This window comes from Urocitellus parryii, chromosome 3 (genome assembly GCF_045843805.1).
Source record: "Urocitellus parryii isolate mUroPar1 chromosome 3, mUroPar1.hap1, whole genome shotgun sequence".
NCBI classification, from domain to species: domain Eukaryota; kingdom Metazoa; phylum Chordata; class Mammalia; order Rodentia; family Sciuridae; genus Urocitellus; species Urocitellus parryii.
Window position 1 is genome coordinate 72,184,837 of NC_135533.1, and position 22,356 is coordinate 72,207,192.

Genomic DNA, 22,356 nt, shown 5'->3' on the forward strand with positions numbered 1-22,356 from the left:
AAGTATGACTAAACCTTTGGTTTGTCGAACACTCTGACTAGAACAGAGGGCATAATTTTACCTACTCTCTGGTGCCAGCGAGTGGCATCACTAGCAGCAGCCATGCCAAATTTGTCTAAGTCATTTCCCTTTTCCCTGTCCTTCTGGTGCATGGCCAGATGGCATTGTTGACCAATCCTGCCGCTGTATTCTTCTACTTAGCCCCTGATTTCTCTATCTCCACTGCATTGCCCTAGTTTAGAAGCAGTTTCTTCCTTTCTGGTCTATGGTTCCTGCAGTGGCCCTGCACATCACACTGTTCATCTTCCATCCTTCATTTAGAGATAATTTAAAAAATATATACATGTGTCATCGAAGGATGTTGATTTCAGTTGCCTTTGAGGAAACTAAAAACAAGATTTACTAATCCCAAAACTAAGGAAGTCAGATTTTAAACCTTTAAAATGAAAAAGGTAGATTCTTGGAGGTATCTCACCAGTCATTAACATCTTCAAGCTTAGAGAACCTCTAGGCAAAAGGAATATCTTCATGAATTTCTGTATTTTTTTAAACTAGTGCTAATGAAAAAACTAAACACAGTACAAAGCAAGGAAGAAGCAGCAGCCCAGGCTCCATTCCCCTTTTATAAAATTCTAGAGGTATTTATAGTGAATGACTTGGAAAAGTATGAAAAGGCAGCGCAGTAGTGCCGAGTTCTGTGGGCGTGCTGTGGGTTGACATCTCATGGACTGATCTGGTGCCCCTATAAACTCAGCTTCTGAAATCTGTTTCCCTTTCAGGGCGTCATTGAACATTGTTTTATTTGGGCTCTTATTTCCTGTCCCCCAATGATGTTTGGCTGCTCTTTGATGTTTCACTTATTAATTTTGACCACATGGTTTAAAGGAAATTTTAGAAACCTCTGGTTTTCAAGGCCAATAATAGGTCTCCCCTCCTCAAATGTGGTGGTTTCTGTTAATTGTCACTTGCTTGCTTTCATGTCTTGTTACTGATAGACCAGACTAATGGCCGGTAACAGGGCGTCTTTTTGCCCTTCTTTCTTCCTTTTCCAATAATTATACGGAGTAATTTTGTTTTTCTGTAATCGTTTGTTCAGTAACAGCTAATGATAGTTCCACAAACTTCTGCAAGAGGGTATGCATGGTTAATATGTACATCAAACCACTTTCTGCCAAAATTCAAGTGGACTCCATTCCAAATGAAATGGATATTTCCATATTCACAGGGAGTTTTCATATTCCTTCCTCAAAGAAATATGACATTTAGTGTTGAGTTGTTAAGTGCCTTAGGATCTTGGAAGGTTAAAACCTTGTTTGTTTTACAATTTTCAGTGTGTAGCACACTTAAACTGATGAAAACTTATCAGCTAAATTACATGAACATATTACAAATAAAATAGCTTAGATTGTAGTGAAAACTTTTTGTTGTAGTGATATATTATCACCTATCAAATTAGTTCAGAGTTGTTTTTCTAAAGCTCTATGCAGGATTTCTCTTCTTAAGCCTACTCCCTTTAGAAAACAGGATAAGTGGAATTGTAGGAGAGTTTTTTCAAGCACGGTGCCAGGTGAATACAAAGTTTCCCTGTGCACTGACTGGTTAGGTAGTCTTGACCAACTGCCTCTGAATAGAGTAAGTGTTGGGTAGTACAGTTTATTAATAGTACCACATACTTATTTCAGCACAGTAGAGCTCTGTTAAAAGAAGTCCCAAACACATGATCCACACATAGTGGAATAGAAATTGTTTAGATTTAATGAGCTATTAAAAATTCTATTTAAAAAAAAACTTTGGGGAAGGGGTGTGTACTGAGGATTGAACTCAGGGGCACTCGACCACTGAACCACATCCCCAGCCCTATTTTGTATTTCATTTAGCAACAGGGTCTCACTGAATTTAGAGCCTTGCTAAATTACTGAGGCTGGCTTTGAACTCGTGATCCTCCTGTCTCTGCCTCCAGAGCCACTGGGATCACAAGAGTGCGCCACCATACCTGGCCTTTATTTAAACTTTTTAAAGCAAGTTTTAATGTGCTGTTGCCACCATTGAATAGCTATATTTGTATAGAAAACTAATTTAATTAAATGAAGATGATGTTTTAGTGTGACTAAGCAATTCTGACTTTTGACACTTTACAATTGAAGTCATTATTTTCTTGCATTTCTTGTCAATCAGCCACTGAAAAATAAGACTAGTAAGAAAATATGTCACTTGTATATAATGGCAACATAAAATAAGATAGAAATAATTAAATAATAAGTAGCACACAAACCATTCATTTCCATGACAAATATTTTGTAACACTTTGTTTAATGATTTAGCTATCTTTGGGTTCAAAGTAAAACTTCACTTTTAAGGTTTTGCTGTTTTTATGAGTATTTCCTACATGTTTTTTGCTATTTTAAAGGTAGAGATGGTGGTCTCTAAACAATGGTAAAGAATATTTTCTATAATGTGAATTGATGCATACTAAAATCTTCCAATCCAAAGTAATATTATGAGAAATATTTTAGACTCCATGGAATATTATAAAATTCTATGTTAAATAATAATTATGCTTATGAAATTCTCATTATCTGCAAAACATCTTAATCACATTTTATCAGGCTTCCCTGATACTTTAAAGATGCTAATAAAATTTAGTGGGATTTTATATAATCTCTTTGAAGTAGATGAGAGGTAATTTCTATAATTAAGGTATCAAGAACATAAACATTTGTAGGATGTTCATATAAAATAGTCAGTTTTGAAAGTTGCTAATAAGCCTGAGAAATCTTAGAGCTCACTTTTGATCTACTGTTCATATTTCAGTGTGATATAAAATATAATCCTTGGATGTTTGCTTTCTCAAACCTGCTGAGAAAAGAATTATTTGTAAAATACTATGAAGTAGGAGAGGGAAAGGAATCTAAGCCTAGACCCTGGGCTCTCTTTGGCAGAGTGACCTACTGGGCACCTAATTAGATGTTGTGGATTCCCTGCTATGTGTGCCCAGGGTGGCCAGCAATGGTTCTAATGTGGTTGGATACTAGAGTCTCCTGGAGAGCTTTCAGTTAAGTAGTCATCCAGAACCTGAGGATCTCTAAGGATAGTGCTCACATCTCTGTACTTTAATGCTCAGTGACTACGAAACCACTTTTTTGCTCTTTATGACTGCTAAACTTGGCAGGATATTCAGATGGTCTCCATCTGTGAGCTTCATGTTCCAATACCCAGATGTAGAAAAGGAGAGGAAATAATGCAAGTGTGCTTTTCTCTTAGAGATAGGAAAGAAGTTCACCGTGACCTTATTGAATAATTAAGTCACATTCTAGAATGAAAAGAATTACAAGGCATAGTCCTTTTATTTTTTAATAAAAGTTTGAAATCCTAAAATGTACAGTTTATTCTTAAAGAATATTAGGTCAGTCAGAAACGGGCAAAATAGGGGTTTTAAAGAGACGGTCCCAGGCCTACATTGTTTAATGCTGTGTCCCCAGTACCCACAAAAAAACCTCCCTGGTTTAGGCACACAGTAAACTGGCTTTGAATGAAAAGATGAGTCTGGACTGAGCAATCAGAGAAAATAGTCCATCTCTCTGGATGCTTGGGTTCTTGCTCATTTATTTTGCCATTACTAATTTACTATTCTTTTTAAAAATGGCAAGCATACAGTTACATACTCAGAAAGTGACAGCCTAGGTCAAGCTCCCTCACATTTAACCACTATGCTAACTACCTCTTCATGCTTTAATGAAACCGGTGGAAATTGAAAACCATGGGTTTTGCAAACATATTTTTAAGTAAAGTTGTCTGTCAGTCAATCTCTCCTTGATATTCTTTTATTCATCCCTTTATCCCCAACATCTACCTCATAATAAGCACCTAATAAATGAATGTGACATATAGGAAGCTTTCTTTTTGAATATTCATGCCCCCCATCATTTAGAACTATTTATCCTTAAATATCTTTTTTTCTGTAAATACACATTTTGGTTTCTACTTAAATATAACTGTATTATTCTGTAGCTTTATTTTATTCTTACTGATATACTAGTAATTTTCTGCATCAATATTAAAACGTTTCCTCAATTTTGATTCCCTGAAGAGGAGTCCACAAGCATCCGTGTAATGGTATTTAATAGCTCTCTCTCTGTTGATGGGCATTTGTTTCGTTTTATTTCTTTGTTGTTAGAATCAGTGTTTGAATATTTCTCCAGGATAAATTTATAGAAATCCCTGATTTTTATTAGAAATTCTCAATATAGAGAGGTAAATAGGGAGCCTACATCTGGGGAACAAATATTTACCCCTCACACTTCAAATAGAGCTCTAATCTCCAGAGTATATAAAGAACTCAAAAAATTAAACAACAAGAAAACAAATAACCCAATCAACAAATGGGCCAAGGATCTGAACAGATACTTCTCAGAGGAGGACATACAATCAATCAACAAATACACAAAAAAATGCTCACCATCTCTAGCAATCAGAGAAATGCAAATTAAAACCACCCTAAGATACCATCTCACTCCAGTAAGAAAGGCAGTCATTATGAAGTCAAACAATAACAAGTGCTGGCGAGGATGTGGAGAAAAGGGTACACTTGTACATTGCTGGTGGGACTGCAAATTGGTTCAGCCAATGTGGAAAGCAGTATGGAGATTCCTTGGAAAGCTGGGAATGGAACCACCATTTGACCCAGTTATTCCCCTTCTCAGACTATACCCAAAAGATCTAAAAAGAGCATACAACAGGGACACAGCTACATCAATGTTCATAGCAGCACAATTCACAATAGCAAGACTGTGGAACCAACCCAGATGCCCTTCGATAGATGAATGGATAAAAAAATGTGGCATTTATACACAATGGAATATTACTCAGCACACACACACACACACAAAAAAAAAACAACAAAATCATGGAATTTGCAGGGAAATGGATGGCATTAGAGCAGATTATGCTAAGTGAAGCTAGCCAATCCCTAAAAAACAAATGCAGAATGTCTTCTTTGATATAAGGGGGGAGACTCAAAATAGAGCAGGGAGGAAGAGTATGAGAAGAAGATTACCATTAAATAGGGACGAGAGGTGCGTGGGAATGGGAAAGAGAAGGGGAATTGCACAGAAGATGGTAGGAGACCCTCATTGTTATGCAAAATTACATATAAGATGGGGTGAGGAGGAAGAAAAAAGAGAGAGAGAAAAATGTGTCACAGTAGATTGGGTAGAAAGAGGGGAGGGGAGGGGAGGGGAGGGGGGGGATAGGAAGGGCAGCAGAATACAACAGACACTAGTATGGCCCTATGTATAAACGTGGCTGTAAACCAATGTGATCCTGCAATCTGTACACGTGGAAAAATAAGATTAAGATTACATACCCCATTTGAATCAAATGTATGATATGTCAAGATCATTGTAATGTTTTGAGCAACTAATAAAAAAATTAAAAAAAAACACACATTTAGGGCTGGGGTTGTGGCTCAGAAGTAGAGCGCTTGCCTAGCATGTGCAAGGCCCTGGGTTTGATCCTCAGCACCACATAAAAATAAAAAAATAAAATAAATGTATTATGTCTGACTACAACTGAAAAATATATTAAAAAACAAAACAAAACACATTTAATTGCTTGATACGATGCCAGACTGCCCTCAAAAGAAGCTTTTGAATGCTTATATCACACAAATAGTGGGTGCTAATGACCATTCCCACACCTACCAGGCTGGGGTAACTTAAACTTTTTTTTCTTTTGTTAAATGACATTTAATAGATAAATTGATGATGTATTTCTCATTTTGCATTGGGATTTGCATACATTCTGAATACTGTACTGAAATCTAAAATATATATTTCAATATAAATGGTAGCTAATATCTCTATTATATATCAAATGACTTTCTATTTTTCCATATTTTCTGTTAAAATATAATTTTAATAATTAAGCACCTAATTTTCTCCTATGTATAGTAATTTGTATAACTGATATCCTATTATTAAACATTTAATGTTTCTCTAATACCTCATTGATATATATCAATGAAAATCCTTGTACATGTGGGTTTTTTCTTCTATGAATAATTTATTACAATAAATTCTAGATGGTGATATTACTGGATAAAAGGTTTTAACTCTTTTTATGACTCCTGATAACCACTGTTAAATTGCTTTTCATATTTTAGTTATTTGGATTTAGCCATTCTATATTTTAAAACATTATGTTGTACATGACAAGTATATGCAACTTGGATTTGTCAGTTGGGGTGAATAAATTTATAAATAAGTAAATTGCTTGACAAAAGTGTTATATCATTTTTTATGACCATCAAGAGTATAATGCCTTAACAGATTCTTGACTACTTCTCTGAAATATGGTAGACTTATTATATTAAATTTGAATAATCCATATAAGTTCACTTTTATAAATTATAATTATTGTATTTTATATACAAAGAACACTGAGGCATGTTTTTATATTTTGCACTAAAAATGCTTTCTTTAGAATACTAACAGCCAACAGAATGAGAATATGATATGATTTAAATATATGTATAATTATATGTACCTCACCTGTAGCTAATTTTAATTTTCTTTTCTTATACCTTTTTGGTTTTTCCTAATTAATCACAATGAGTAGCCCATCAAGTTTGAGTCCAAAAGATCTCTCTTTCTTTTAGAAAATTTACCAGTGGTGTGGTTCCTCATGCAACAAATATGAGCGTCTGAAAGCAAGCCAGGTTGCCATCGGCATTCGAGATAATGAAAGAAAAGGAAGGTCTCAACTCATTGTGGTGGAAGAAGGAAGTGAGCCATCTGAGCTTATGAAGGTACTGTGACTAGTGTTATTTGTTACAAGATTACTACCATCCTTCGTGTGTGTGTGTGTGTGGTGTACATCAGGGTTATCTGTGTGATGATATTAAGAAAACAGAAAGCTATATTTTCTTCTTTCATCCCCTGAACAATCATCACAGGAAACGCCAGCCCCTTCTTCTGTGGCATGTGAGGACAAACACATGGGTGACACTTTTATTGGCAACTAGAATACATTTTGAAAGGAAGATAATAATTAAATGCTTCTTAAATTTTTTTAAAAAAAATTGCAATGGTTACATCCCATTTTAAAGTTGACAACTGTTTTATTGAAAGAAGGAAATGAGGGGGCTGGGGTTGTGGCTTAATGGTAGAATGCTTGCCTAGCATGTGTGAGGTACTGGGTTTGATTCTGGGCACTGCATATAAATAAATAATAAAGTAAAAGTCCATTGAAATTAAAAGAAAAAAAATTAACAACAACAAAAAAAGAAGGAAATGAAATCTTCCACAAAGGAAATAAATATACCAGTATTTTAAATATTTCAGTCAAACCAAGAAGCTGTCTTTAGACACGTTTTTACTACAGCTCCATAGACATACATTATTCACTTAATCATTATTTTATTTTCAAAAAATTTAAAATTTGTTCTAATTGGTTATATGTGACAGCAGAATGAATTTTGACACATTGTACACAAATGGAGCATAACTTCTTGTTCCTTTGTCTGTACATGGTGCAGAGTCACACAGGTAGTGGAATCATACATGTATATTGGGTAATAATATCTGTCTCATTCCACCATCCTTCCCATCCCCACAGCCCCTTGCCTCCCCTCAATCCCCTCTATACAATCCAAAGTTCCTTCATTCTTCCCTACCCTCACCCCATCCCACTGTGGATCAGCATTCCCTTATCAGAGAAAATATTGGCCTTTGGTTTTTTGGGATTGGCTTATTTCACTTATCATGGTAACAATTATTTTAATATTAGACAATAGTTGTGACCAGGCTTTCCATTTTAAGAAAACTTCAGTGAGTACCTTACTATCCATATTGTATCTGTTCTTATAAGTAAGATTATCATCACAGGGTATAATCATATTCAGATGTCTTGATATATGTTGGCAAATTTATTGCTGTTTATTCACTTAACAAGTATTTATTTGGTTCCTGTAGCCTGCAAGTCTCTAAATGTTTTTACCAAATGCTAATTGGTTGCATAAATGCTGTAGTCCATCATGACTTTCAGAACTCTGTCAGGCTGTATTTTTGCACTTTTTGAATCTTGTGCATTTAATAGTGGTAGGGGATATCTTTTTGAGTTTTCATTTGTTTAAATTCCTGGGAAATTATGTACTACCCAGTGATGAGCTTAGCTGTTTCCATTTAAATTTTTCCAAAGACTATCTTATAAATATATTTTAGTGTTTGACATAGAACAATTTAATACATTAGTTTCCTGATCAATGGTAGCCTAAAAATCCAGTGATCAAAACTTATATAAGATCATTTTATCCATTATAATGTGTTTAAAATTTACTTCTTTAATAACCCCTGAATACAGACTTTTCTGATGTTTTTAGAAATCATTTTAATTCAGTAGGGAAAAGGCTCAAGGTATAATGCTAAGAGAAAAGGCAAGGTATAGGATTTTACATACCATATTACCTTAATATATAAGTTTATGTATATAAAGCTGTCTATTTAGACAAACATAAATATATGGGAAGAAATAGGTTGAAATTTTACCAGTATTATCTTTGACTCTTTAGATATGGCTGTTATTTTCTTCTTCATTTGTCCTTGTATTTTCATAATGTCTTTATAATGGGCATTCCTTTTATAATCAGAAAAAAAGGTAATCAAAACAAAATTAAGTTAAAGATGGTTTTACCAGATTTTCAACAGCCAAAATAACACTGTTAATAAATTAGACATTGAAAACTGTTCAAAATGAATTCATGATTCTTTGGTATTCTTTCAGGGCCTCTGTTTTAGAGATATGACTAAAACCATTTAAATCTTTCAAGTTGCATATTTGGAAGCAAAAGTCTATAAGAAATATTTCTACAGGACTGTAAGCCCTTGTTTCAATGCTGTATAGCAGTCGTCCTGTATCCATGAGGATGTGTTCCAAGATCCCCAGTGGGTGTCTGAAACCACATATAATACCAACCCTTGTATATACTATATTTTTTCTGATATGTACATACCTATGATAAAGTTCGATTCATACATTATTTATACTAAAAGATTAACAAGAACTAATAACAAAGAGAACAGTTATAATAATGTTTTGTCATGAAAGTTATGTGACTGTGGTTTCCTTCAAAATATGGAATTTTCTGTGTAATATTTTGGACTACAGTTGACCTCAGGGAACTGAAAGTGAAGCCATGAATGAAAGGAGGCTGCAATGATTTGAGGACACTGGTGGAGTGGTGGAGAAGGTGTCCTGTTGGCTGTCAGACCTCATCCCTGCTTTTGCATGTTTTGCTGTGGTCCCTTGACTCCTTAGGGTCCCTGGTTCCTCATTCTCAAGTCAACATTTAGACAAAGCTGCTTCTGTGGTCCCTTTAGGTAGTAATGATCTGATATTCCACCTTATCTCTTGGACAGTAGCTGTATTTAGTTATCAATCAGGTGATACTTTCAGTCTGTTCTGGGAAGCAAAGCCTCTGTGGCTGAGGGGCTTGGCTGTGCATGCCTGCATTTGGTGCCCTTGCTTATTGGATTTTATTCAAATCTGTGAAAAAAGAAAATTTAAACAATGCATTATGTTGTATTACTAAATTGAAACAGGAAAATGCAAATGTGAAGAAAAAAAGAGGAAAATACATCCTTAATTTTGAAATATTAGAGATAGGAGTAAAAGGACCTGATCCTTAAAATGCCCTGTGTTTCACAGACTTTTTGTTTGAGGTTTTCAAAAAATCCTACAAAGCACCTACTGTGTGTCCATATGAAACACTCCGTGTCTATAGGGCATTGTATTTGACAGCTGTCACTCACAAGATGAACTGAAAGGAGAGTTCAGTGAGGGCCTTCCTTAGATAGGAGAAACAAGCACTCAGTGGGCTTTTTGTTGTAAATGTTGTTTTGTAGGCTGATTATAGGGGTAAGTGGTTATCTGATGAATTAATTGTGTACCTATGATAAACTTGTTGGACTTCTGGGCTTTCTCAGTCCTGTAACCATAAGGATAGAATTCAAAAAATTCTGAAATTGATTGTGAAAATTAGAACTTTATTTTCACAAGCCTGTTAACTAAAATGTGTCATTTCCTCCAATTGTGGATGTGATCAACAGACTAGATTAGCATGAGCAGTACTTGTGACTTTTTCAGATCACAATGTAGTTACTGTGGATAACCTCCAAATATCTTTGAGGTTTAGTCAAGCTCTGTGGCACACACCTATAATCCCAGCTGCCTGGAAACCTGAGGCAGACCCTGTCCCAAAATTAAATAAAGAAAAAAGGGCTGGAATTCTAGTGGTAGAATGCTTGCCTAGCAAGTACAACGCCCTGAGTTCAATCCCCAGTACTATTTTAAAAAAATATTTTGTCGTTACTTGGGTGATTGTCACAGATATTAGATATTAGAATTAGATCCTTGCAATATTATTATTTAATGAGGTACTAAAGAAGCTCATATTTTAATTTACATATTTCTTAAAAATGTATTTTGAGGGCTGTGACTGTAGCATAGTGGTAGAGCCCTTGCCTTGCAAGTGTGAGGTACTGGATTCGATCCTCAGCACCACATAAAAGTAAGTAAAGATATTGTATCCATCAACTACTAAAAAAAATAGACAAGATATGTATTTTGACAGTTGCATTCCAACATAATTACAACATATTCAATTGTAATATTTTGTGTTTTATTTTATGAACTTAAAAATATTTTTTAATAATGTGAGTTAAAAATTTTTTTTTAATTGTCAATGTATCTTTATTTTTTATTTATATGTGGTGCTGAGAATTGAACCCAGTGCCTCACACATGCTAGGCAAGTGCTCTACCACCGAGCTACAACCCTAGCCCTTAAAAATATTTTTCTTAGAGTGGGTCCACAGGCTTCAGAAGTGGTCCAAGGTGGTCCATAGTGTGCAGAGTCATGAAATGACATTTCTTTTTCTGAGACAGATGCAACTGATGATTTTGCTAGAGGAGTCTAAAAATAAACATCTTTCAAATTATTGGTTATATTTTACCTTTGAGGTGATTGGTTTGTAATAAGGATCTTTTAAAATTAACTTTGTCAACTTTGAAAGTCTACACATGAAAGTAATGTTTAAAAAGTAATGTTTAGAAATCAAGGACATTTCAATTAATTATGACCCAATTGTTTTTAGTGCATATTTAATGTTGAATGTTTGGAACATAGTTTTTAGCACATTAAAGTACTTGATACTGAAAAAATGAAAAATAATTTTTCTGAAAGTTTTTAAAAAATTGATCTTTGGTTCAAGGCACTTCAGGTATCTATTAATCACACTATTATTTCCATGAAAGTTTCTATAAATTTATCCTTTAAACTGGAACACTTTACAGAGTAAAGGCAGTACTCTCAAGATGAGACTTGGAAACAACAGGTATTACCAAAACTAGGAACCAGGGCGGGTTATCTCTCTTATCTGTATCTTTAGCACTTTTAAAAGCTCATGCACCTAAGAACAACAACAAAATCCTGTATGTGGAAGTAATTAAGGCTTTTAACTAAAGCCACACTTTGTTTTGTACTTATTTTTTCACTATAAACATATTTATCATGAATGTTTGACATAAATTAACAAAACTTTTTTCATGTTTTTTTCTTTTCATATTTAAAATAATCAATGAATGTGAAGGGAAAGTAAATATCTCATCAGCCCTAAGGCCCTGTTGTTGGCTGTATTCATTCTTTAAACATTGGGAGGGAAGCTAGAAGATCGCCTGAGGAAAAGATAACTTAGAATCTGTTTACGGACTTTCATTTTTTAAAAGATAACATTGGTGAATATGAATAAGGGAATGAACACGGGACAGGTTGAAACAACCCAAATGACTAGTTCTTCTACAGGTTGAAACAACCCAAATGACTAGTTCTTCTACTCCAGAAAGACTTTTTAAAATATGTGAAGTTGATAATCACTTTAAGTGCTGAGGTCGACACCAGATGGAAAGATACCACCAGGGGATAGTAAGCAGATGCTAAGTTGTTGAAACATTAGTTTTCTCAATTTTTTTTGAAATATTTTTTAGTTATAGATGAACACAGTATCTTTATTTTGTTTATTTATTTGCATGTGTGCTGAGGATCAAGCCCAGTGCCTCACATGTGTGAGGCAAGTGCTCTGCCACTGAGCCCCAGCCCCAGCTCAGGTTTCTTGACTTTATAAAAACAATAGTAAGCCTCCCTGGAAAGTTACATGTGAAATCTTTGTTTCTGGATGAAAAAGGAACGTTAGAATGTCATTATCCTGTCTGAATTAGTGTTTATTGAGTGCTGAGTTAGTTCCCAATAAAGTTTGAAGTTCCTGCTTATTCTGCTGTCTGGTTGAGGAGATAAGCATGCATTAGGAAGCAGAAAGAGTGGGTACCAGTAGGAGGGTCCTTGAGCTCCACACAGCATGGTCTGAATGCTACCTTTGGTTGGAAGCCCTCTCCAATAATATAAAATTCATATTTAGGCCACTTGATATTAGCATACAAACTAGATTAACTTCTAGAGCATCTCCCAGTATAGAAATTGTACAAATGTGTGCCTCTTGTTTTTATAAGTCATAAATGACAACATGAAAAATAAAATTTTATTCAATCATTTTCTTGGCAGGTTGATGGGCCATATACAATGTGCAGATCAGAGCATCTGGATTGGCTCGTTCAGATAGTTCTTTAATTATCTTTAAAGATGGATTATGTAAAGTCTATTTAGGCAAAGAGTAAAATTTTAGTCATAGTTCCCCAAAGTATTGTGCCAAATAAAATTTACATGTTATTAGCGCCTCTCTAGGTTCCTTGCAGGCAGATGCTGCTTTTCTGTTTGTGCAGCCCTCAGAGCTAATTAGGACAAATAATTAGACATTTAAGACAACTGTGAAGTACACGGGACCATATACTTGGTCTGCTTTTCAGTTTTCCAGTGGGTAGTTTTGCTATAGAAATTCCCCTTTGTTTTAGATAATAGTATTGATAAAGTTATGAACAAAACCATACTGTAGATTAAAATAAGTTTTAAGACCAAGTACATTTATATAAAAGCCATTTGTATTTAGAGATGGATAATTCATATGTTCTGTTAGTATTTTTTTCTTCGAGTAGATAGTTCTAACTAACTTCTTGAAAAGTAGCAACCAGAGCTGGGACTGGGGCTCAGAGGTAGAGCACCTGCCTGGCACGTGTGAGGCTCTGGGTTCCATCTTCAGTACCACATAAAAATAAATAAATAAAGATATTGTGTCCATCTTCAACAACAACAAAAAAAAAAAAAAAAAAAAAAAAAGAAAGAAAGAAAGAAAGAAAAGAAAAAAGAAAAGTAGTAACCAAATTTTGAACTCATTTATAATTACTAAAATGTTTTTCCACATATTAGTCAGCTAGCATATACTCCAGATGAAAGCACTGAGCTTTATAAGAAATACAAAGCTGGTGTCTAAAAAGTGGATTCCATAAATAAAATGCATGTTCTTAGGAGTTGTTGGATGCCTCCATCTGTAGAATCATACTTTCCAGGTCAGGCCATCTGCCCAGCAATCACAATAGTCCATCTCTCACTCTCTAGCACACAACCCTACTGTCCAGAGTCTGTGACCGCTTTGCTCAGCTGTTGCCCACAGTCCCAGGGCCGCCTCTTTGGGAACCGTCATGGCCACTGCTGCTCACTGCTTGGAATTAAACTGAATGTGTTCCATGAACTCCAAGGTACTTCACAGAGGTGTAACTTTGGTTTTGAAATCACTCATTATATTGTCTCAATCTTCCCCAAAACTTTACTTCAAAAGGTTGTGCATCAAAAGGCTGTGCACATTTCTAATGCTTATAAAGGTCTTAGGTAGTTTAAATATACAGAGATAGAAGTGAATTTTAATTCTGATAATCGAAGCCTTGGAATATTGACATATTTCAGCATGTAAAATGAATTATTATGAAAACAGATTGGAATTAGGAAACTTAGAATTTTGTCAACGATCCTTAGTTTCTCTGTGGAAGTGTTTGTTTCATAGCATAATCCTGGGTTTACTGGACTTACATTACTCGTATTTTAATCTTTTAACTAAAATATAGTTGTACATTTAAATCAGGCATGATGAGTTTAAAATGATATTGCAGAGGGGAGGGAACATTATTTTCTGGGGCATGGTCTTTGATTAGATAAGTCATTCTCCATTTATCTTTGTGGAATAGTGGCAAGTGAGCCAAAGAAATATCGATCATAAAGATGAGGAGCAGTTGTGAAAAATCTCCCTCACAAAATTTTTGGAGCAATGTGTACGATATTTTTTAAGTATCCTAAAGCTTTATAGGAAGATAACATAAATGAGAATAAGAATTACATAGCTTCTTAGCATTGGGGAATAAGTATGGATGTTTTGAGCTGCTTAAATGTTAAACCTAGGGCTGAGGTTGTGGCTCAGCTGTAGAGCGTTCATCTAGCATGTGTGAGGCACTGGGTTGGATCCTCAGAAAAACATAAAAATAAAAACAAATAAAAATAAAGATATCATGTCCAACTACAACTAAAAAAATTTAAAAAATGTTAAGCCTAAAGTTGTTTTGTGGGTTTATAATATCCATATAAAAGAATCACTCATTAAAATGCTGTTACTGTCTCATTTATTTCATAGTTAGTCAAATCTCTGCGCGTTGTAAGGATGGAAATTTGAGTTGTCTGAGGTATTTATTTGGTCAATAGATATAGTAAACACTTCAAGAGACAACAAAAAAAGTTTTGTCAGAAAAGTACACTTGTCTTTGTGGGCTTTCCAAGTACCTTCAGATTCCTTGTTTATCCTCCCTCAACTTTCCTGGGAAAGTTCTTGAGAAAGTGAACAATGACTTAAATGTTTTGTAATCTTCTATTTATGTTGCATGGTGCCTGGTACACAGGAAATACTGATCAGAATTTGTCATCTGATTGAAGTCACATGTGAAAGCCAGATGGATTAGGAAGTCTATTGACAGGTTTACCATTCAAAGATGCTTAAGTAAAAGGGATCCAAAATATTTGCCACTCTCTAGATTAGTTCTGATCTGCATTACATATATGGAATAAATGACATGTCAGGGATGCCTGTAAACAGGAATCTTTCCCTTTCTTCTTTTTGGTGCATTGCAATTAAATCATTTCTTCCATCTTCCTTTATAGCAGCAAAACTTAGTACACACTTGATAGCCAATTAATTATAGTGGCAATTAGTACCTGCTGCAAACTTGCGACCCTTTCTAGAACACTGTAGTTGCTACAGCTGTTTATATCTACCATTTATGGCCCAGCGCTGTTCAAGGCTAGCATTGAATTTAGATGCCTGTTTGTTTCCCACTGATTTGTCTGATTCGAGAAGTTTTTTCTGAACAAAGATGAAAAATGTGTAGAGTAAGCTAGTTAACCATATGCTGCAATAAAGTGATAACTATTTCAAATAACCTTCCTCTTTGTCACACCAAAGTTCAACATGAAGACTTGTGACCTTACTGATAAGGTACCACTTTGATATAATCAGTTCAAATTTATATCACTTGGTAATCATTTCTGAATGAGGAACTTTCCCCTTTAGTTTGCATTGGAAGTGAGAAAATAGCAATAGGATAATGCAATTCCAAGACTGAATGAACAGTACAGGGGAGAGGGATGGAACCTGGCCCCACAAAATACATATTTAAAAACTATGATAAACTAAAATAAATATTAAACTAGATAAGCTAACATAAATATTACACTAGGATGGCAAGCTTCTGCTCTCTCTTGTTATAATAATAATGATAATACATAATAAAGACTAATAAAACTTTTTTCAGCAATTTTAGATCATTTTTTATCCCATGTGCTAAGAATTTGTCAAATTCAGATATCAAAAGGAAAAATTACTTATCAATGATTTACAATTTCTTACATTAATTTTGTAAATTAATAGTTTTTAAGTATATAATAATAGACAATAATATTGATTTATATTGTTTTCCTCTAACATCTTATTAAAAATTAGCCAAGTACAGTTATTAAAAGGTTGAGTTTTCAAGATCCAGTAATTCTCTTATCCTTAGTTTTATTGTATAATGTGTATTCATTTAATATCATGAGGAAATAGGCTTGTATACTGGAGAGGACTCCCTGAAATGGAGACTATCTAAATTATGCTTCTAAATATATTGCCTTTTCAGAGCCAAGGATCATAGTATGTTGCAGTGGGTTATATTGACAATACTTGTGCAAATTAGGGTTATTAGCAATTAGAATTGCTATTTGGTCACAAGGGTGTTTAATGCATTGAAACTTTAAAGTCACATTGTTTTGAAAAAAATGCATTTATAAAAAAGATTTTAAAATGACTGTGAGGAAAGCATGGCTTGTTCATGTAAATATAGTATTCTGCTTAAAGGAAACTTGTAGAAATTCTTAGTTTTGGATAATCCCATATTTTTTAACTAATTCTGAAAAAAAATGTACTACCAAAAAGGAAATATGTTAGTGTCTATATACAAACAAGTAAAATCCCTACTAATATATTAGCATATGAAGTCCTATACCATGCATAACTGAGAAATTAAATATTAATGCCATAGTGAATGAATAAACTAAAAGCAAGCCCCTATTAAAAAAAAAAATGAAGTCAGATCGTGGAGGTGGATTGAAGCAAGCATCAGATGCACTGCAGTTCAATGTTGACATTCACTGTCAAGGAACCGCACTGCTAAGTGATGGCATTATTTCTCTCATCTTGTGTTTTCCCAGGGTAAAGGCAAATGGCTCACTAGTAGACTGAATTTTCTGTTCACTCTTAATCTTTTGAGATGCATTTTTCTTGATACCATGCAAATACTTGTCATTGACACAGGAATTTCATGATCCAGGAAATGGATTTTACTCACAGTAGTGGAGGTAACACCCACTGCCATGACAAATATTCAGTGTTTACCATATGACCTGCATGCACCCTTCTATGCATTTTGTAGGGTGAGTTATTTTAATTCTTACAATAATCCTGTATGTGGATACGTTTATAACACCTGTCTTGGGTTGAATCCTTCCCAAAGCTGACTCTGAGACAAGTATTTGGGCAGGTTGTTATTTGGAGTTGATTCTGGAAGCACCAGCTGGAGGTAAACTGAGAACACAGTGTGATAAGTGATTTAATGTGGCAGGACCCAGGGGCTCAGTCCCAGAGGGGCCCTCAGAAACTGTGGAGCACCCTTGAGAATTGGAAGGCTGAGGTAGCTACAGGATTTAGCCAGTAACTCCCTTCCCTCACTGCTAGAGAGTCATTCTTTGGATGTTTACTTTCCAGAAGCCCCAGCATGCCTTGTGGTGGACATGTTCGACCTCGTGGCTAGATGATGCCATCAGACAGAGAGGAGAAAGCTTACCCCTTTAAGATACAAGGTACAGATGGCCTCTAGGTAGAACAAGAGAGGTATGGGCAGAGCCCAAGAGGGTCTGCTCCATCCTTACTTTATAGATGAGAAATCTATAAAGAGAGGCTACATAATTTGTCCAGATGGGAATGAGAATTAGAGATCAGTGAATCACAGTCAGGCAGCCTTCCTTCAGAGCCTACATTCTTTTTTGTTGATGTTGTTCTTTTTAGTTATATACTACAGTAGAATGTGTTTTAATGTATTACACATACAGGGAATATAACTTCCCGTTCTTGTGATTGTACATGATATGGAGTTACATTGGTCATGTATTCACATATGAAGTTATGTCCAATTAATTCTACTGCCTTTCCAATTCCCATCCCTCTCTCTTCCTTGCATTCCCCTTTGTCTAATACAATGAACTTTTATTCTCTACACCCCCCATTGCACATTAGCATCTGCATATCAGAGAGAACATTCTGCCTTTGGTTTGGAGGGACTGGCTTATTTCACTTGGCATAATCGACTGCTTGATGAAATCAGTGGATAGATAGACTGTCACAATAGACTGCTTGATGAAATCAGTCAATCAGGATAAGAGCAAATAACAAGAAAATGTAAGTCCATCATGAAATGTATGTAAGAAGTTCAATGGTGGAATTGTAACACAAAGAAGCATATCAGGGATATGCAGGGTCATGTCAAAGAGGGAAAAAAATGCTTTGAATAGGGGAAGGTTGGACTCTACATATGTAAGAGTGAAGAAATATGGAAAACTTAGCTTTTGTTGAGTTCTGATGATATACCAGTGATTGTAGGAATCCCTTTATATACATTATTTCACTCATATCAATTGGGTGGTATTCGTTATTTCACCATTTTCAGTGTGGAAACAGGACCACGGAGCCTCACAGTTGTACACTCTCTAGCCCACTCTAGATGAAGGGTGTGTCAAAAAGACAAGGGAGTGATCCACAGTAATGAGGAAACTCAAAGGCAAATGTTGCCAGAAAGAAATGTCCAAAATGGGCTTGAGGTCTTACCAGAAAAGATCTAAAATCTTTTCCCAAGGTCTGCTCTGAAGCAGTTTCCAGACTACCAGACCCTGATAACTTATCCAGGGGACATGTGCTATGGAAACTAATGTGAACATCAGGAGTGCTTGGCTGACCTGCTGTGATGGTTGTGATGTGTGAACTAGGTTGGCAAAGCTGATGACACCAACACTTGAATCATATCTCCAAATGAGACTGAGCAGACTTCAAACGTACAGTGCTTGGTCATCACAATAAACAAACCAGAATCTCATGCAGACCTTGGCATTCTCTTTTCTTACTTCCCAGATGGTTCTAATATGCAGCCAGTGGCAACTGCTCTGGTTTCGTAAGTTAATGTTCTGGCTGAGATATTCTAATAACTTGTGAGTTAGCTTTCTATGTTAGAATGACTTATAAGTCAACTTTCTCAAATCCAGCTATTCATCTGTACTAGCCACATTTCAGGGGCTCAGTTGCAAGAACTAGCTAATGACAACTGTGCTGGAAGGTGCAGATACAGACATTGCTGCAGAAAGTTCTGTTGAGAGCAGTGCATGTGGTGATTGGATAGCTTACTCTCTTGCCAACACCTGGTCCTTGTATCCAAACTTCTGTATCAGATCACATGCTTTCCTTCCTCAAAAATACCTTCACTCTCTACCTGATTATCACATTTCTCTTCATTTGCTGTATCACTAAAGAGACAAAGTGCTTTAGAGTCAGGGAAGCCCATCACTTGAGAGAGCAGAGAGCAAAGGCTGGGATCTCATGTCCAGATGGGGTGGAGCTGGCAACAGGGGGACACAGCCCTTCCTCAGAAGTGCCTGGGTTTTCTATCAGTGTGGATCTTCCCTATTATCAAATATTTGTCTACCTAAGACACAAAATGCCTTGCAGCAGGTAAATATACCATACCAACAAGGCCTCGCTTCACATTTGCAATTTATTTCTATGCTCCATATGCTTGCAATCTACTGATTGTTTTTCAGGTAGGGAAGAAAAATAAGAGAAATTACTGAGTAGTTAAAATGTTTGCTCTTGGAATCTTAGTGTTTGCTGTGCTTATGGTGAAAATAGAAGGAAAGCCATCCACACTAAAATGATTAAGATAAGAACAGGATACCTCTTTTTGTACATAAGGAGCTCTTAAGTTGGAGTTGAGAAAACTCAGGATTTACATCCTTGCTGTAGTATTTATGAGATGATCTAAGGGCAAACTCCTAAGTTCTCTCAGGCCAGTTTTCCTAATCTATCAAGCTAGTTTCATCATGGTACTTACTGGTCTTATCAGAGTTCTCAAGAAGCACTTAAGACCCTCTGTGCTAATGGGATTCAACAGCAACTTGGAACATTTTTATGCACAGTGATCTGGAGTTTTGAATTATATATTATCCTTCTCTAGGTCACATATTATCTCTCTTTTCTTGATGCATTTCAAATACTGAGTATAATGTGGGCAAACATCTTGCTTGTTTTTATAAATTAGGAAAAGCTCATGTTGAGAACCACCAAGAGTTTTAAGTTTTGAAATTTCATGTCCAAAATAGGAGGGGTGCCTAAAAGGTTAAAAGTAAATAAATTAAAAAAAAATACAATGTGAATAAGGATTGAAAGGGTATAGCAATTTGTGCTTAACTTCCTGGTCCTTTATTTAAAAAATATTTTTTCACATAGGTATTGTGTTCTGAAAGAAAAATAACCACCCTGGGTCATATAAGAGAAAAAAAATAAATAAATAAAACCACCAAGGATACTCCTGACATAGGCAGGCCAGGAAAATCAAGAGATTTTAAGCCACAAAATTGTTTATCTGAGGCTAGAATTCTTCGTTTGCTCTAGTTATTTAATACTCATTTCTTCTGATTTACTTTGAACTGAACTCTTGTTGTAGGCAGAGTAAGTAGCAGAAAAGAAGGTTGATTTAGTCAGAAAACAAAATTATATTTCTACAACTTTCTAACTTCTTTAATGTCTTCTGTTGCTAAACATTTCCAGAGTTTAGACTAAGAAGACCAGGGAGAAGAAGGAACTAGGGGTTGCAGAAAGCCACACCATTCTGAACAGAATGTGTGCTGCATGGTGTAATTGCTGCTATTGGTCAGTCTGAATGGGAGAATGAACATCATCCCTGTACCATCTCTGCTCTGAGAGAACTTCTACTTATTTCAGATGCTAAATGATATAAATCAAGAAGGGCTTTGGCAGAGGAAGCAAGAGGTGAATTAGTTAGGAATACATATTTTGGCACAGAGTTCCAATTCTGTTTGTCACTTACTAGCTGTGTGACCTTGGGTAAAGTACTTAGCCTGTTATGCCGTGCGTGAAAGGGGATAGTAACTGTGCCAACTCAGGGGATTGCTATGAAGATGAAAGGACTTAATAAATGGAAAGCACCTGGAAAGGTGCCTTGCAATATGTAAGCATCTGTTAAATAAAACTCAAGAAATGCCTGTGGCATGGCACATATGGCACTAAAAGTTTTAATTGAATACATATAACATCCAGTGAAAGGCAACAAATATATCAATACGTTCCAATATATGTGGTTTAGACAAAAGCAATACTGTATATAAAAGGGTAGTTTTCAAAAAAGTAAATCATGTATCTCATACAAATATAGAGTGATTGTAGTCAAATATCATATGTGGGCTGGAGATGTGGCTCAAGTGGTAGCGCGTTCGCCTGGCTTGCGTGCGGCCCGGGTTCGATCCTCAGCACCACATACAAACAAAGATGTTGTGTCTGCCGAATACTAAAAAATAAATATTAAAAAAATTCTCTCAAAAAAAACCAACAAATATCATATGTAACTCATGTGTTAATAAGGGAAACAGTAAGATATTTTAACTAGTTCAAAGAAGAATTAAAAGAGCAGATACAGGACAACAGTATTGATATTAATTTTCTAGTAGATGTACAGGGCATAAATTACTTTCATCTCTACCATACAAAATCCCTGTGCATTTCTGTGAAAAAAAAAATTTGAGGACTCTGGTTGAGGCTCAGTGTAGAGCACTTGCCTAGCATGTGTGAGGCACTGGATTTGATCTTCAACATCACATTAAAAAAATAAAATAAAAGTATTGTATCCATCCATAACTAAAAATTTTTTAACTTTTTTAGATGCCATCCACCTTTTACTGAACTAGAAAATAAGTTAAGGGAAAAGTTCAGATGCCTATAGCCTTAGGTCATTGGAAGGGTCCACCAGGCACAGATCTAAGGAAATAATCTTTTGCCCATTTAAAAGGCTTGCCCAATTTTCCTTGATTTAGGGAATTACTCAGTCAGTTCTTCTGAGGGTTAGTGAAATGGCATTAGAGTAACTTGTATGAAGATGTTGACTGTAACACTTCTCGGCTCTGTGAAATTGTCATTTTACCTCTTTGAGCATCACCACCCTTTTCTGTAAAATTGGGCTAACAGTATCTAGCACATGGGAGCTCTTATAAAGATGAGATGATATGTGTCTAGAGCTCCTGATCCAGTGTGTGACTCATTCAACCAACAGTAACTATTATGGTTTTAATTATAATTACCTGAGCCAACCAAAGACTAATTGCTCAGTTTTGCTTCTGCTATACCCAGTCAACCTAAGTAGAAATTTGAATCTAGCATTAGGGAAAGCCCAGGGGAAGTAAGGGGCAAGGCTCCCACAAGGGACACTGAGAACATCAGCTCGATTAGAGAAAGGGACTAAGGAGAGAAGGCTGATAAATAACACAGGTGGATAATACCCAGCTTTTAGAGAAGCCTTGGTATCCAGACAGAGGAGTTTTAGCTCTGTATAAATAAGCACCCAGTTCAGAATCATCTGGAATACAGATTCCTGGTCCTCATCCTAAACTTACTAACTTCATAACTGGCAGTTGGGAGTCTGTATTTTATCAAGTTACCCAGAGGTTGCTTGAACAAATGGAAATTTAAGAACTACAGTTGCAGATATAAGATGTAAATTTTTTTTGATT

At 35.5% G+C, this 22,356-nt stretch overlaps 1 protein-coding gene across 1 annotated transcript in view; it reads left to right on the forward strand.

Annotated features, from left to right (window-relative positions):
• Scin (scinderin) overlaps positions 1 to 22,356 on the forward strand; it is a 75,582-nt gene that overhangs the window by 21,644 nt on the left and 31,582 nt on the right. Inside the window, exon 4 of the mRNA XM_026408303.2 lies at positions 6,656 to 6,805. Within this exon, the coding sequence (XP_026264088.2) occupies positions 6,656 to 6,805 (150 nt within the window). The remainder of the gene's footprint in view (positions 1 to 6,655; positions 6,806 to 22,356) is intronic.